This window comes from Trichomycterus rosablanca, chromosome 5 (genome assembly GCF_030014385.1).
Source record: "Trichomycterus rosablanca isolate fTriRos1 chromosome 5, fTriRos1.hap1, whole genome shotgun sequence".
Lineage (NCBI taxonomy): Eukaryota > Metazoa > Chordata > Actinopteri > Siluriformes > Trichomycteridae > Trichomycterus > Trichomycterus rosablanca.
The window spans coordinates 17,128,898-17,147,788 of NC_085992.1; the positions used below are offsets into that span (position 1 = coordinate 17,128,898).

At 39.3% G+C, this 18,891-nt stretch overlaps 1 protein-coding gene across 1 annotated transcript in view; it reads right to left on the reverse strand.

Annotated features, from left to right (window-relative positions):
• The window catches only part of LOC134314369 (MAM domain-containing glycosylphosphatidylinositol anchor protein 1), a 294,987-nt gene that overhangs the window by 53,246 nt on the left and 222,850 nt on the right, over nt 1-18,891 (reverse strand). Inside the window, exons 9-10 of the mRNA XM_062994950.1 lie at nt 10,286-10,552; nt 1,753-1,901 (exon numbers count right to left, since the gene is read on the reverse strand). Of these exons, the coding sequence (XP_062851020.1) occupies nt 1,753-1,901; nt 10,286-10,552 (416 nt within the window). The remainder of the gene's footprint in view (nt 1-1,752; nt 1,902-10,285; nt 10,553-18,891) is intronic.

Consider the following 18,891-nt stretch of genomic DNA (forward strand, 5'->3'; position numbering starts at 1 on the left):
GATCGGATATCGGAAGGAAAAAAATTTGTAATCCGATATTGTTGCTTAATGTAAATAACACTTAATGTAAATAAAGCCATTGTTTATGTGTAAAGCAAATAACACATGAAGATATGTTCCAACAGAGTGCCTGATGAAATCATTAACATGTGCCACTGATCTACAACTCATCTGCAACAACCATTCAGAAATTAAAACACACTGATCTACTTAAACTTTTAGCATTTTAAAAAATCATCTACTACTGCCACATGTAAAAACACTGTTTAAACACAATAAAAATCGCTTTATAAATGATAAATCGCTTACCAGAGATTAAAAAAAAAACCCCTATCTTGTCCCGGTTTGGAGATATCTCACATCCTCAACAAATAATCCATTAGTGTTATGAAATAAAACAAACTACACCGTTTCCCGTTTAGCCACAGATGTCCTCTCCAAAATCCATTAGGGTTTTTTAATAAGCGCGCTTTGGTTTTTAATAATCTAAAAATGTGACAGAACTTTAACAAAAAATCTCAACTCTGCTTCAATCAATTCTAATTGGTCCATCGCGTTCGACTGACATCCACATCTTCCAATTGTAGACACTTTGGATGACACGCCGTAAAGCCAGATGCGTCGTGTAAACAACACGTAAGTGAAACCAAAAATGCTGCTAAATGTTCTGTGTGTAAAAGTTAAAATAAAAACAGCAGTTTTGCAGAAGTGTGATGATGTAGGTTCTGTATTTATTCCTTTAGAATATTTGTTTCACAGTCTGAGCATTGTTATTTAGATAGCTAGTTTAACCATGGTGCATTGAGACATGTATTATTACTGCTTAGTTGTTTGAGAGGAGAAATTATGGTATCGGATTGGTATCGGTATCGGCAGATACTCAATCTGCAGTATCGGTATCGGACATAAAAAGTGAACGAACCAGCCCTAATAAATATAAAACTAACACATCTTAAAATTGACTATCAAATAGTTCAAGCAGTCACTATTCAAACAAAAACAGCAAAACAGAGTCACAAAGCAGGGGCTGGGTAATCAAATTTTATCTGGTGCTATCTGGTGATTTGTATTCTTTGAGCTACATAGTGTGTAACTATACCATTTGCAATGGAATGCTTAGGCATGTTAATTATTACTGTTTTATGGATTTGGGACACAACCTGCTTCAACTGACTTTGAGCTCCACACTAACACGACTCTCCATAATATCTCAATAGTGTAGCTCAGTAAGACCATGAAGAAATGTGTGCATCCTATGTATTTAAATTAAGACTGCAAGTGTGAATGACACTAAACCAGAACACAAAGTTAAATCTAATTGTACGTAATTCTACTTAACAAACTATACACCATAGTTGGAGTACACACTTCCTAAAGAATTAATACTTAATTTGTAAATATAAAACTTTTGAATGTCTGAACTGTGCTGGAGAAACAAATAACTATCAATAAGATGCACTCATTAATAAGATGCACTCATTTCATTATGGTCTCACTGAGCCACATTATTGAGATAGTATGGAGAATCTTGTTAGGGTGTAGCTCAAAGTAAGTTGAAGCAGGCTGTGTCCCAAATTCATAATACAGTAATTCCACTGCAAATGGTATACAGTAGTTACACACTATGTAGCACAAAGAATACAGCTTGGGACACAACCAAAAAATCATTTGTAAACACTCATGTCTGTCTGTATTAGTAAAAAATGACAACTGGAACATCAGTATATACATCTATTCCACCGTGTTTGTTACCTGTTGCACGCTGATCCAGTAGCCTATGATTCTGTCCACAGCACTGGGCTCCTTCTGTGTCCACTGCAGGTTGTAGGAGTAGTTGTTGCCCTTCTGTATACGAATGGGGTTCGGCGTGTCGAAGTAAAATTCTGCCCTGTATGGTTGAGCTAAGGAATAAAAAGAGATTTAAGGAATGTTAAAAATAATAAATACATTACAGTTTGACTAGCTTTATGAGGAAGAACTCTAGTAACTTGCACAGAGCCCTAAACCCTAGCTTTGGGGTGATTATGCACACCATTGCCTGACCTTTTAAATGCTCATTTGACTGAATGGGAAACATTTCCACAGACACAGATTTCAAAATATTAAAAGCCTTTCTAAAAGAGTGGAGGCTGCTATACTTACAAACTGTGGGAAGTTTACACCGATAAACCATAAAATTAACCATGGACTTACCATATAGAAGCACTTTGTAGTTCTACTATTACTGACTGTAGTACATGTGTTTCTCTGCATGCTTTGTTAGCACCCTTTCATGCTGTTCTTCAATGGTCAGGACCCCCCACAGGGCCACTACAGAGTAGGTATCATTTGGGTGGTGGATCATTCTCAGCACTGCAGTGACACTGACATGGTGGTGGTGTGTTACTGTGTGTTGTGCTGGTATGAGTGAATAAGACACAGCAGTGCTGATGGAGTTTTTAAACACCTCACTGTCACTGCTGCACTGAGAATAGCCCACCACCCAAAAACATCCAGCCAACAGCGCCCTGTGGGCAGCATCATGTGACCACTGATAAAGATCTAGAAGATGACCAACTCAAACAGCAGCAATAGATGAGTGATCGTCTCTGACTTTACATCTACAAGGTGGACCAACTAGGTAGGAGTGTCTAATAGAGTGGACAGTGAGTGGACACAGTATTTACAAAAACTCCAGCAGCGCTGCTGTGTCTGATCCACTCATACCAGCACAACACACACTAACAGAGCTGAGAATCATCCACCACTTAAATAATACCTGCTCTGTAGTGGCCCTGGAAGAGTCCTGACCATTGAAGGACAGCATGAAAGGGGGCTAACAAAGCATGCAGAGAAACAGATGCACTACAGTCAGTAATTGTAGAACTACAAAGTGCTTCTATATGGTAAGTGGAGCTGATAAAATGGGCAGTGAGTGTAGAAACAAGGAGGTGGTTTTAATGTTATGGCTGATATATATTAATGCCCATGGTTTTTGGATGGGATTTTCAGCAAGGTTATGGTCAGCTGTCTACATATTTTTGAAAATGGTAGACATTTCTTGGTCAAATGACACACAGGGAATGATCAATAACTGCTTGACAGCAATCTTAAGCAAATCTATGAACTTTCTCCTAGCTGCTATTACATGTGCTGAATAATCAAACAACTTACTGCATGGCAACATTGTAGAACATGTCTTTTTGGATATTTAATCAGAGCAAATTGTCAAAATGCAGGTAGGAAATGAGATTACTGATAACAGAGAGTTTATAGTACACTTGCATCACAGGTGTAACAACATCTTTTAGATCATAGTGCTTTTAAGTGTGTATTGTGGATGCAACACACCATCAAAAACATGGCAACCTTTGGGTCTTTATTATTTTTTTTCCTCTTTTTCTCCAATTACCCCCCCAAATTTATCCCCTAATCTAGTCGTATCCAATTACCCTGATTGTGTTACGCTTTCACCTCTACCGGTACAACCCTCCACTGCTGACAGAGGAGCTTTACTGACACACGCCCCCTCCGACACATGTGCAGTACCGACTGCATCTTTTCACCTGCACAAGATGAGTTCATATGCAGATTAGCCTTGTGTGCAGAAAGTCACACCCTGATCAGGCAGCATCAATCAGCCAGCAGAGGTCGCAATTGCAACAGCCACGAGGAACCCTGGTCCGGCTTGTCCCACCCCGTGAACAACAGCCAATCGTTGTTAATGTAGCCGCCAAGCCTAGCCAGATGGCAGAGCCTTTGGGTCTTTATTACGTGTAAATACCCTTGATTTGCCAACCTAGTGTTTAAATAATATGTTTCATATTTTATGATTTAATTAATATATCATTAATACCTGTCAATGATAAAAAATAAAAATAAGAAGTTAAATTGAATGCCAATTAAACAAATAAAAGATTTTTAAAAGTTGTAAGGAATATACAGACAGTTTATTATTGCACATTATCAGGGTTGCAATGTGAGGGTCCAAGGGAGAGTCATCAAAAATAACAGTTTTACTGAATGGACTCAATAACTTAACATCAAATATTATTGTATAATAAACAAAATTTGCTGTATAACAAGCCAAAAAGATTACGGATTAACCGTCAAGCTGGAGGGCTGTGTCTCAATCCGCACACAATTGTGCTCTCAATAGTAGTCTCACCAAATTCAGATTAAACTAACTGAGCTACACAAAAACTCACATTACTGCACAGTACATAATATAAAGGATGGTATTTGAAACACAACAACTCTCCATTGTTCCATTTATTTTTTTCCTCTTTTTCTTAAATTTTTTCCCCCAATTTTCTCCCCTAATCTAGTCATATCCTACTACCCTGATTGCATTGCGCTTCACCTCTACCGATAAAACACTCCACTGCTGACTGAGCAGTTCATACGCGGATCAGCCTTGTGCACGGAGAGCCACACCCTGATCAGCATTATTCCCCAACTCTGCACAGGCACCATCAATCAGCCAGCAGAGGTCGCAATTGTACCAGTTACGAGGAATCCTAGTCTGGCTCGTCCCACCCCGTGAACAGCCAGTTGCTTCAATATGCTTCATATTTTACGATTTAATTAATATATAATTAATAATAATAAATAATAATAGTAGTAGTAGTAGTAGTAAATTAATATCTGGCAATGATAAAAAATGAATGCCAATTAAATAAATGAAAGATTTAGTAAGGAGAGGAATATACAGACACATTATCACGGCTGCAATGTGAGGGTCAGTAAGAGTTTCAACAAAATTAAAACTAAATCCGTAAAGAATAACAATAGTTACGCAGAATTCATTCACTTAACAAAATAGTGTGGTATAATAAACACAATTGCTGTATCAGGCTACACACAAGCCAAAAAGATTACTGCTTAACCGGGAAGCTGGAGGGCTGTGTCTCAATCCGCACACAAAATCCTTTACAGTGTGCTCAAATAGTAGCCTCGCCAAACTCAGATTAAATAGAAGCTTTGCAAAAACTCACATTACTACACAGTATGTAATATAAAGGATGGTATTTGAAACACAACAACTCTCCATTGTTCCATAGTTTCTTTCTGATATGTGCAAGTGATTCGCCATATCCATTGTATTAGTTTTATATTTTTATTTGCCTATAGTGAAGCTTATGCTTGCATTTCATGTCAATCATAAGTGACAAATGTTTATAAGACTTCTTTTGGCCCAACTGTAGGTTCTGATCCTGAAATACTCATCACTGTGGAGTGTTGGCTGTGTATCAGCAGCCATATTCAGATGAGCTTGTCACCGTTATCACATGGTGTTATGTAGGCCTGTTGAAAGTGGTAAGTGTTGGCACACACTGAGCCATGACTTATTTGCTTCAGCTGAGCTGAATCCAAAATGAAGCCTATTAAATATTCTTACTTCTGTTTAAATGGTTGACTGTTGAGTTCTGTTTATTACAGTTTATAACTGCTGGCAGAAACTATTTAAGGCAGCTTGCCAGGTTTCTTTCATTTCATCACAATAATACTGACACTCTCAGCACTTAAAATTTCATGCTTACTGGCAGTACCAACAACAGCGTGTATTTAAAATTTCCAACAACGATACACTCATTTTAGCACTCATTTTAGCACAACAGCCAATAACATGTTTTTATCACTGCAGTGATGAGAATGGTCCACCGCCCATGGGGTCGACTGGGTGTCCATTAATAAAAAAGGGAATTTATAGTGAATTATTTATTAGGATTTTAATGTCATGTTTTAAACTCTTTGGTTACATTCATGACAGATCATGTAATTACTGGTTACACAACATTCATCAAGTTTAATGTCAAACACAGTCATGTACAATTTTGTATCTCCCATTCACCTCACTTGCATGTCTTTGGACTGTGGGAGGAACCCAGAGCCCCCGGAGGAAACCCATGCAGACACAGGGAGTACATGCAAAGTCTACACAGAAAGGACCCAGACCGCTCCACCTGGGAATCGAACCCAGGACCTTCTTGCTGTGAGGCAGCAGTGAAAATAGGGAATATATTGTGACAGTGGGTCTGTTCCAAAACTTAGTGAGCTCTCTACATAGAGATGGAGGCTGTTCGAATTCCTAGATGCCTTAAAAGGCTGCCTAGTAAGGTACCTTAAATCTGAACGATATTTTGACTAAATAATGAGGGAGCATCCGATGCTGCCGTAGCAGTCGATGACTTATTAGAATCCTCTCTACTTAGGTAGCTGCCTATGTAGGCAGTAAGACAGCAAGGCAGCTCACTGGGTTTTCGAACAGACCCTATGTGTTTAATTTGTTTAATAAGTGTAGCCTAGAAAATATTCAATAAATATATGTAAAAGATTGGGGTATCTAATAAAGTGCTTTTTAAGTGTATATGTCCATGTATTTTCCTCTTTCCTACAGCTTTAGTTGTGGGGTTTCACAAGGGTTTATTGTAGGTCCAGCATAGCTTGGTATACAAACAAGGTTATAATAGAAAAAATTAATTATTATTATTATTATTATTATTATTATTATTATTAGCTCAGCCGAAAAACTAACCCTTGATGATTAAAACACAAAATCCAAGACAGTTTTTGTTGGTTTTCTCAAGTGTTAATTTTAGGTCTTGTTCCTATATCTTGTAATTTTTGTTTTCTCTTTTCCTCCTCTGACCCCTGCCCCCCCCCCCCCATCCCAATTTTCTCCCCTAATCTACTCGTATCCACTACCCCTCTACTGATACAACCCTCCACTGCTGACTGAGGAGCCTTTCAACTGACACACGCCCCGTCTCACACGTGCGCAGTATCGACTACCTCTTTTCACCTGCACGAGGTGAGTTCATATGCGGATCAGCCTTGTGCATGGAGAGCCACACCCTGATCAGCATTACACATCTTTCTGCAAACACATCTTGTGCAAAAGTACGGGGTCGTCGTTGTCACAGACCCTGCCTTTTGGACTTGTTGCTGATAACTGTCTGGATGGTCCTTTTCATCTTTTTCCCAAAAAAGACCTGGAATGCTGATTCATCTGACTACAATACTTGTTTCCACTGTGTGATGATCCATCCTAGATGCCTCCGAGCCCAAAGAAGTCAACACCGATTCTGGACATGGTTAATATAAGGTTTCTTTTTGCACAATAAAGTTTTTTATATGCATTCTCTCCCTTCCTTCTCCCGATTTTTAGTGTGTCCAATTTTTACCCAAAGCATTATGCTTCCTCTCTACTGGTGCTGACCCCCGCCCATGATTGAGGAGAGCATACTGACACACGCCCCCTCTGACACGTGTGCAGTACCGACTGCATCTTTTCACCCGCACGAGGCGAGTTCATATGTGCATCAGCCTTGTGCACAGAGAGCCACAACCTGATCAGCATTATTCCCCAACTCTGCACAGGCACCATCAATTAGCCAGAAGAGGTCGTAATTGCACCAGTCATGAGGAACCCTGGTCAGGCTCATCCCACCCTGAACAACAGCAAATCGTTGTTTATGGATGGCAGAGCTGAGATTCGATACGATGTATTCGAAATCCCAGCTCTGGTGTGCTAGCGTATTTTACCGCTGCGCCACCTGAGAGGCATCTTGTGATTTTTAATATTACTTTTATTATCATGGTTAATCAGTCATGACTCATTACTAAGCTACGCACATAAGACAGTATTGTTTTACCTACCTACCGACAATCAATCAACCGAACTATCTACCTACCTAAATACCCATAAGGCTGCATGTCAACAATGCCATTCCGGCTGGATATGATGGGAATCTGCCATGTCTGCACTGTCCAGAAATCACTACTATACTTTTTCAAATACTGCACTGAAAGACAATGATCTCATCTTTAATGTATGGTTTATTTAATCTAATTCTAATTCAAGTATCTTGGGCTACCCAAGGGTGGGTTTCTATTGTGTCTGCTATGCAAATAAATCTGACTTGACTATAGTCAGTAGAAACTAATCTCAAGCTCATCTCAGCAGCCATGCATTTGGACATGGACGGGTCACCAGGCAATCTATTCTTAAGAACTAAGCTATTAATGAAAGTGCTTCAGACATAGAAAACAATCTGTTTTGTAGCACTGTATCTGGCTCAAAGGGGGAAAATGGATTGCTACGACTTGTAATCTCAAGAGAGATGTAATGTTATCTCACTGATAGTGTTAGCATGCTTTTAGCTCTCACGTTAGAAGATGTCTCATCATGACTGAGCTGAAGATAAGCTCTGCATGAACTCTTTAAACAGGAAAGCAGACTAAATCTAAGAATATCCCAACATCTTGCACATCAGCTGAACTGTGCTAAGCTAAATGTGTGGCTCACACAAGTACTGATTCATTTATCTTTATTCTAGAGTCTACCTGAAGGTGTATTGTACATTGTACAGTCCACCTATTCATCACAGGGCATGCTTAGAAATCACTCACAGGATGATTTAGAATAGCGGATTCAGCTACTAGCATGTTTTTAAAATGTGGACAAACAGAAGTACCTGGTGGAATCATGCCGGACTCATTACAGACAGTCAATTTAGGCAACTCTGATGTGCGACACTGTTGCCTTGGTGATATACTGTAGATGAATTTTACATTAACAGGCCTTTTGTCAACACTAAATGAATGCATTCAAAAGCACTTCTTTAAAAAATGCCATTACCATTATGATAAATGTATTGTTTTGTTGTATTTTACAGTTTTAATATCTGAATTATTACTTTTTTCTATGTATTTATTTATTCTATGTATTATTACTATTGTTATTATTACTACAACCCTAAATCAGAAAAAGTTAGGAAAGTATGGAAAATGCAAATAAAATAAAAATGCAGCTTTCCATACATTTACTTTGACTTTGATTTGATTGCAGACAGTTTGAAACCAAGGGATTTCATGTTTTGTTTGGTCAACTTGTTAAAATACCTCCGTTCCTGCATTTCAGGCCTGCAACACATTCCAAAAAAGTTGGGACGGAGGCAATTTAGGGCTAGTAATGAGGTGAAAAAACTAAATAATGATGTGATTCCAAACAGGTGATGTCAACAAGTGATTGTAATCATGGTTTGATACAAAAGCAGCATCCAGGAAAAGCTGTCTTTGATGAGCAAAGATGATCAGAGGATCTCCAGTTTGTCAACAAATGCGTGAGAAAATTATTGAAATGTTTAAAAACAATGTACCTCAAAGAAAGAAGAAAGATTGGAGGGGATTTGCATATTTCTCCCTCTACAATACATAATATCATTAAACGATTCAAGGAATCAGGAGGAATTTCAGTGTGTAATGGTCAAGGGTGCAAGCTTAAGCTGAATGCCTGAGATCTTCGATCCCTCAGACGGCACTGCTTCAAGAACCGCCACTCAACAATAGCTGATATAACCACATGGGTGAGGGATTACTTTGGCAAACCTTTGTTAAGCACTACAATACAGAGTTACATGCACAAATGCAACTTAAAACTTTACTGTGCAAAAAAGAAGCCTTATGTTAACAATGTCCAGAAGCAGCGTCGACTTCTTGAAAAGGACCATCCAGACTGTTAGCAGCAACAAGTTCAAAAGCCAGGATCTGTCATGGTGTGGGGTTGTGTCAGTGCCCTTGGCAAAAGTCTTTTACACTTCTGTGATGGCAGCATTCATACAGAAAAGTACATTGAGATCTTAGAGCAACATATGCTGCCTTCAAGACGTCATCTTTTCCAGGGACGTCCATGCATTTTTCAACAAGACAATGCAAAACCACATGCTGCACACATTAAAAAGGCATGGCTGTGGAAGAAGAGGGTACGGATACTGGACTGGCCTGCCTGCAGTCCTGACCTGTCCTCAATAGAGAATGTGTGGATAATTCTGAAACGAGAAATGCGACAACCACGACCCCGTACTGTTGCACATCTTAAGACGTGTTTGCAGGAAGAATGGGACAAAATAAAAGCTGAAACACTAAATCACTTGGTCTCCTCAGTGCCAAAACATATTTTACGTGTGGTGAAAAGGAATGGAAACATTACAAAGTGGTAAATGCTTTACTGGAATGTGTTGCAGGCCTGAAATGCGGGAATGTTTATTAATAAATGAAATGAAGTTGACCAGATAAAACATCTCAGGTTCGTCCTGTCTGCAATGAAATAAAAAGTCAAAGTAAATGTAAGAAACTCTGTGTTTTTTATTATTTGCATTTTCCATGCTGTCCCAACTTTTTAAAAATTTTATTATTAAAAGGAAATCTTGTAAATATGATGTTTAATAATTTCCAAACTTAGGATTTCATGTCATGTTGCATTACTAACTGTAACTGAAACATATACTGTAGATATTATTACCTGAAACAACAAAGGTGCAGGTGGAGGTGCCAACTCCATTGCTGACTTTGCACTCATATGTGCCATTGTTAGTCGGATCGAGTTTGAAGCGAAGCTGAGGGATGTCTTGAGGGTCCACAGGAGGCGCGCGGATAGGGATAGTGTTGCGGTACCACCGGGCGTTGGCGATTCGGCTGGGGTTGGACCTAAGCACCATGCAACGTAGAATGACAGATTGGTAGTTGGGAGAGCGTACATCTTGGAAAACTGGATCCACCACAGGAGGGTCTGAAATTTGAAAACACAAAAGAAGATTAGCATATACTGTATAATGGGTTTTTATTTAACACATAGTCTGATTTATGGATTTAGGCAAGAGGTGAAGGGTGTTGTTAGCAGAGATGGGGACTCGAGTGTGCGACTCGTAAGTCGCACACACAGCAACTTCAAGCTCGGACTCGTTTCAATTGACTCGTGACTCGCAAAAAATGACTTGTGGACAACAAAAGTCAGCAACATTAGTTACGTGTGACTATTATATATATATATATGATCCGACATCATTCTGATCATGTCATTTTCTAGGCTCTAAAATAGCTCCGGCCGTCTTAACCCGCAACGCACGCAATGGGCAAATATTCCAGCCAGCTTCTGGTGTAGTGATGAAGCGTCACTCCCTACTTAAAATGGTGGCATACCCTATGTAGTGCACTTCACAGTAACAGATAATGTGAATGGAACGCGCCTACAGAATTGCCACTAATGATTGGAAGAACCGCTTTCTGAACCAATCAGACCCTTCTGATTTTAATTTTTAGTAAGAAATGTTGTTATTTGCATGTATTTAGTTTGCAGCGTCACACAGATGATGAAACGCTTGATTGGCTTTCTAACGGGTTCGTGTTTTACTTCACAACCGGGAAAAGTTTGGATTTTTTTAAATTATAAGCACATTTACAAAATAACGGATTATATTCCTAATGGGACACATGGTTATAAATGTAATAGCATCTGGAACAACATAAGCTAAGGTAAGCAGTATTATGGATTTTTTTGCAGTGTTTGGGATTTTGGCCGCTGTTCGGTAATTTGCAATGAAAACAAAACGTCAGTTTAAGCTTTTAACTGGTACCTAGGAAAGTAAAGGCACAAAGTAAAACTGTAAAAATACAGTCGCTAATCTGTTGTTGTTTTTATCTGAACTTTAATATTATTTGTTTATTTCTACGCTACATTTCCAATATATGTTTTGTATATATTATATTGACTCGTGACTTGACTCAGACTCTAGCCTAAAGACTCGTGACTCGACTCGGACTCGTATTTTGTGACTTGTGAACATCTCTGGTTGTTAGTACCCCCAAGGTGGAAGAGAACTGGCCTGTGTCTGTGTTTGTTTTAACAATTACTATATGTATTAAAAAGTTTATTGCATTTTTTTTTTTGTTTCTTTTGTTATTTATTAGCAATATCTGATAAATTGTTCAGTATTTTAGTGTGTTTGCAGCACGGCTGAAAAGAGAGACTGAATGCGGGCAAGTTCAAGGCTCAGTGTGACTTATTAAACTGCATTTCTGGTTTATTTATCTAGCGCGGCTGAAGAGAGTGTTCTCTAATAAATGACTCCACTGGTTGATACCAGCACCCAGACTCTAGAGTTCTTCTTCTGCACACACAACATATCATGGAGCAATATTTGAGTCCTCCAGTGCTCCATACAAAGAGAGGGTTGGTTACACGTAGAATAAGCAATCAAACAGCGTCACAAAGTGAGAAGTGTTATGGAAAAAATAGATATGTTTGCTATCACCTGAATATTAGTATTTTGCTGCTTGTGCATTAATTAAGTACTTGCAGCATTATGTGGCTGCGAGTCTAAAGTACAGAGATAAGCAACATGTCTGTTGTTAAGTGGTTGTAAAATGTTACAAGCAGATAAGAAACAACAATTAGCAAAGAATGGCGGTTCCAAAGTCCACCACCCAATGTGATGTGACTAGAGCAGTATAAAGGGAGGCCCACATTTCTGTTTCTTGTTCTTCAGCTATTACAGTGCTGTAAGAACCCACAATTGTACCAATGAATTCTTCAATTTATGAATATCTTCAACAACAGAAGATACATATTAGGAGTTTTCCGTAATTATTAAATAAAATAAATAATTAATAAATAAAATAAAAATATTAGCCTTTTTATTGCCACAGTGAATTTTTAATTTAATTATTTGAGACAAGCATACGGTTTTTTTTTTATTATGTTGATGAAATCTAGTATATACCGACCAGACATAACATTATGACCGCTGACAGGTTAATTGAACAACACTGATTATCTCTTCATCACGTCACCTGTTAGTGGGTGGGATATATTAGGCAGCAAGTGAACATTTTATCCTCAAAGTTGATGTGTTAGAAGCAGGAAAAATGGGCAAGCAAAAGGATTTGAGAGAGAGTTTGACAAGGGCCAAATTGTGATGGCTAGATGACTGGGTCAGAGCATCTCCAAAACTGCAGCTCTTGTGGGGTGTTCCCAGTCTGCAGTGGTCAGTATCTGTCAAAAGTGGTCCAAGGAAGGTACAGTGGTAAACCGGCGACAGGGTCATGGGCAGCCAAGGCTCATTAATGCACGTGGGGAACGAAGGCTGGCCCGTGTGGTCCGATCAAACAGACGAGCAACTGTAGCTCAAATTGCTGAAGAAGTTAATGCTGGTTATGATAGAAAGGTGTCAGAATACACAGTGCATCACAGTTTGTCGCATATGGGGCTGCCCATGCTGACCCCTGTCCACCGCCGACAGCGTCAACAATGGGCATATGAGCATCAGAACTGGACCACTGACTAATGGAAGAAGGTTGCCTGGTCTGATGAATCATGTTTTCTTTTATATCACGTAAGCATTGTTGCAGACCATGTACACCCTTTCATGGAAACGGTATTCCCTGATGGCTGTGGCCTCTTTCAGCAGGATAATGCGCCTTTTAATGCGCCCTGCCACAAAGCAAAAATGCTTCAGGAATGGTTTGAGGGGCACAACAACGAGTTTAAGGTGTTGACTTGGCCTCCAAATTCCTCAGATCTCAATCCAATCGAGCATCTGTTGGATGTGCTGGACAAACAAGTCCGATCCATGGAGGCTTCACCTTACAACTTACAGGAGTTAAAGGATCTGCTGCTAACATCTTGGTGCCAGATACCACAGCACACCTTAAGGGTCTAGTGCAGGGGTGCACAACATATGGCCCTCGGGCCAGACACGGCCCAGCAAAACTCTCGATCCGGCCCGCCAAATGAAGTGCTGATGCATTTTTAAATAAATGATGCTGTGACTTTAAATTCACCGGGTAATTCCATGAAATTGCGACTGAAAAGTACATTAGGTAAATACAAGTTACTTCAGCGGTACCATGTCTTTGTCCAAACCAAGTACGAGTAAAAAAAGAAAAGTGGATCTCGAGCATATGAAATTTAACCCTGAATGGACATACAAGTATTTTTTTATTAAACGGGCCATGGCGTTTTCTCATGTCTGCTGTGCCTGCGACCACATTAATCAGTTGGTGTCAGAAAGACGCTGCAATATCTTCCACTGACCAAAACATTTCTTGTAACTACCTGATTTTATGTAACTGTATTTAGGGCTGGGCGATTTTCACGATTAATTCGGTTAATTCGAATAAACATTTTCACCTGATGTTAGAAATGTGACAATCGCGATTGTTTACATACTTTATATTTTAATTAAAATACTAACATGTCAGGAGGCAGAAACTGACCAGACGCTCGCGGAATATAAATCAAGGAAAATTTAATACCAAAAGGGCAAAAACAGGGTACAAAATCAGGCAGAGTCCAAAACCAGAGGATAAACAGACAAGCAGCAAACGGAAGGGTTACAGCAAGGGTTATTTCTTGCGTCCCAGAAATAAGGACGCAAACACGATCGGCAAAACTACACAACGAGACTCAAACAGAAGAGTTTAAATAAGATGCGCATGGAACTGAACACAGCTGAACTGAATCAAAACTCCGGAGACGGTGAGCGCGATCAGGACTGGCTGACCCGGGACATGTGATAGTCACGTGAGAGTCCGTGGGAGCATGGGAATTGTAGTCCATATTGTTAGAAGCAGAATGTGCCCCGTCCATCTACCCCCCATTCACAAGAGGACAAAATCTAAGCTGAGCTGAGTGCTTATTCCATGTCCCCCCAGTGTAGATACTGATACAGACTCACTTATATGGTGGAAACAGTAAACAGGCTCGTGTTCCTTTTAAAAAACCTGTAAAGAACTATTTGTGGTTTTGCACTTTTTTTTATGCTGCACATTATTTAAAGTGAGTTGTTTGTGAGCTATTTATATAAAGAATATAGCTAATTAAGATGTCTATATTTTTTAAATCATTGTTAATTATTGTTATATTGTTATTGTTATAAAGTTTGAGTTCCTTGAAAGGATAATTATAGGTGGTGCTGTTACTATTTTTGCACTTCTGCAGTCTTTTAAATGAAAATTTTTCAATTGCATTATACAAAAAAATTAATAAAATCGCAATCGAGAATCGATAATACATTTGAAAATAATCAAGATTTTTTTTTTTTTTGCAGTATCACCCAGCCCTAACTGTATTACAAATTCATGTGGACAGGTCTGTAAAATGAGATTTGTGGCCCTCTGGTTTAGGTGTTTATGTGAAATCGGCCCTTGGTAAAAAGAAGTTGTGCACCCCTGGTCTAGTGGATTTCATGCCTCGAAGGGTCAGGGCTGTTTTGGCAGCAAAAGGGGGACCAACACAATTTTAGGAAGGTGGTCATAGTGTTATCCCTGATCGGTGCATATTGAAAAAGAAGCTGTAGAAGATAAAGAAATAAATAACAACAGTGATAATAAAGAGAAACAAAAGTAATTATAGTTACCATAGCAGGGGTGCTAGGGTGGCACAGCAATCTAATGTGCTAGCCCACCACCACTGAGATCTAAAGCTTCCAGCTTCAAATCCCAGGTGGTGCTAGGCCCTACACTCTTATTATTTACAGCAGCTGCTTGTGTTCACTTAGCTGATAGTAAATTAGCATGGAGGCTATTGACTAAATCAATGTGAACTGCTTCCTGACTCTCTTAGTTAATTGTACATAATCAATTTTGCATGCCCTAGTGTTGGCCAGTGAGTAATTGTAGTTAATTAGATATAAAAATGACTACACATACTGAAATAACCCCATGCCACTAATAACTTTAAGATCTGGCATCGAATTTATCATACTAGTATCACATACAAAATGATTTTGTGCTCCACTCTGAATTCTGTAATACCAAATGTTTTCAATCCCCCAATGATTTTAACACCACTAATCTCAGAAGCCTGGTCGCATTATTACTCCGGAACCTTCCTGCCAATTTTCTATTCGCCATTAAGGTGTTGGAGACGCAGCCTCCTTAAGGAAATTCTCATTTACAAGATGGCAAAGCCCAATGTGGGATCCACCAAGCTGGCAAACATTAAGTGGGAATAATAAAGAAAAGCCAGCTGGCTCTGTGGAAAGTTTCTTTGATGCCAGTGCAGCACATGAGGAAAGGAGGCCAGGAAGATAAACATCATGCTTTCTTCAAATCTTGTTTGTTCTAATCCACAAAGATCAGTTAGAACACTGAGTCGAGAGCATGTAGCGAAATGTTTGTACTAATCCAAAATGATCAGTTTGAACATTAAGTCGGGTGTATGTAGCAAAATGTTGTGCTTGGCCCAGTTTCATCAATGGAAATACATTTTTCAACATTAGCCCATCTATTTCACTACATACCTTTTTAGCCTGCTTTCATCCTGTTCTTCAATGGTCAGGACACCCAAAAGTGAGCTGAGGTGCATTTTGTTTCCACAAGTTTCTACAATTTAATTGGAGTCCACCTGTGGTACATTCAGTTGATTGGACATGATTGAGGATTGCCAACACCTGCCTATTATAAAGTCCCACAGTTGACAGTGCATATCAGAGCAAACTCCAAGCCATGGGGTCAAAGAAATTATCTGCAGACCTCAGAAACAGGATTGTGTCAAGGCAGTGATCTGGAGAAGGGTACAGAAAAATTGCTGCAGCTTTACAGGTCCCAAAGAGCACAGTGGCCACCATAATTCATAAATGGAAGAAGTTTGGAACCACCAAAAATCTTCCTACACCTGGCCGCCCCGGCCAAACTGAGTGATCAGGGAAGAAGGTCCTTGGTCAGGGAGGTGAGCAGGAACTAGAGGGTCACTCTGACAGAGCTCCAGTGTATCCTTGTGGAGATGGGAGATCAGAAGATCAACCATCCAGGCAGCACTCCACAATTCATGCCTTTATGGTAAAGTGGCCAGACAGAAGCCACTCCTTAGTTAAAGACACAAGACAGCCCGCTTGGAGTTTGCCAAAAGGCACCTAGAGGACTCTCAACCCATGAGAAACAAGATTCTCTGGTCTGATGAATCCAAAATTGAACTTTTTGGCCTGAATACCAAGCGTCACGTCTGGAGGCTACCAGGCACCACTCATTACCTGGCTAGTGCCATCTCTACATTGAATCATGGCGTGGCAGCATCATGCTGTAGGGATGTTTTTCAGCAGTGGGACCGGGACGACTAGTCCTGATAGAGGGAAAGACGAATGCAGCAAAGTACACTGAGATCCTTGAACAAAACCTGCTCCAGAGCACTCTGGACCTCAGACTGGGGTGAAGGTTTACCTTCCAACATGACAACAACCTGAAGCACACAGCCAAGAGAAAAAAGAAGTGGCTTTGAAGAAAGTCTGTGAATGTCCTTGAGTGGCCCAGCCAGAGCCCAGACCTGAATCCAATCAAACATCTGTGGAAGGAGCTGAAAATGGCTGTGTACCGACGCTCCTCATCCAACCTGACAGAGCTTGCAAGGATATGCCAAAAGGAATGGGCAAAAATGTCCAGAAACAAAAGTGCCAAGCTTCCCAAGATGCCTTGAAGGTGTAATTGCTGCCAAAGGTGCATCAACCAAGTATTAGGCTAAGGGTGTGTACAGATATGTAACCCCTAAATAAACTATTTTTGTCAGTAAAATAAAATGGCATATTTTCTAAACCCTGTTTTCCCTTCGTAATTATTGGTGATTGTGTGTAGATGTTTGAGGCAAAAAATCAACCCAATCTATTATAGAATGTGATAGAATTCATAACTTATTGTCTTATTTACTTATTATTTATGTTTTTACATATTTATTTATGCTATTTTTTATGAAAATAAAAAAAACAAATTAATAAATGCTACAATCATGTAATCCTCTATCTATGAGATCTACACAAATATCCAGCCAAAAAGTGATGACTGCAAGTCATTGACAAGGTAAAACACATGAAGAGGAGGATTAAGACAAGCACTGAAAAAGAGTTGTAGAACTAAGACAAGGAAAGATAGCAAGCATGGAAGAGGACTGATAAATTGTTGTTTCCCCCATGTCTGTAAGAGAAAAATGGTACGTGGTAGAAAGTTAAGTACAGAGGTCTCCATAATTACAGAGCTGCCAGAGAAAAAAACGAAAGTGTCATTTTCCTAAATCTATCATTTCAAACATGAAAAGATAAAGCTAACAAAGGCTGAATTGAGGAGGGATGGAACCTATAATCACAGAGCTGATAATGGAAATGAATGACAAGGACATAGGTACAAGTCAATAAGTTCAATCTAGTTCATTTATTTCAGAAATGCCTTAATTTAGCAACTGTATCAAGCAGTCAGTAACTATCAGCGGCATAACTAGGATAGTAATCCGTACCCTCGGTTTAGTAAACCGTACCCTCGATTTAGTAATCCGTACGCTCGGTTTAGTAAACCGTACCCTCGGTTTAGTAATCCGTACGCTCGGTTTAGTAAACCGTACCCTCGGTTTAGTAATCCGTACGCTCGGTTTAGTAATCCGTACGCTCGGTTTAGTAATCCGTACGCTCGGTTTAGTAAACCGTACCCTCGGTTTAGTAATCCGTACGCTCGGTTTAGTAATCCGTACGCTCGGTTTAGTAATCCGTACGCTCGGTTTAGTAAACCGTACCCTCGGTTTAGTAATCCGTATGCTCGGTTTAGTAAACTGTAAATTTGTAAACTGTACTCTTAGTTTAAAGTCCGTCTGCGGTCACGCTATCTGCGCTACAAGTTTTACTTTGCGCCTAAACCCCGTTTTACGGTAATACAGTTGCGAAGCATTGATCAGGATAAAGCATCTTTTTACAGCTTAATATACTATATATTATATATTATATATTATATGGCAACAAAAGCACATGACATGGTAAAATTATGCAAATTATGCAAATGGTTAATTTTAAAATTCCATTAAAACAAGTGGAATTGTTATAGACCAATTTGAAAGGTCTAATAAAATAAGCAAATCAAATTATTATCAAATCACTCCACTTTTTTCTTCACGAGCATTAACTCTTTTATTAATGGAATACATTTCAGACATTTTTACTGTAGTAATCTGGGGTGATGGGATAGCAAACTTATTAAAAAGTCAAATCAAAATCTTATCAAATGCCACCCACACAATCATAAATAACACGAGTACTCATCTTGTGATTTTGAGACTATTTTACCTTAGGAATTTAGAATAATAGGATTGCAAACAAA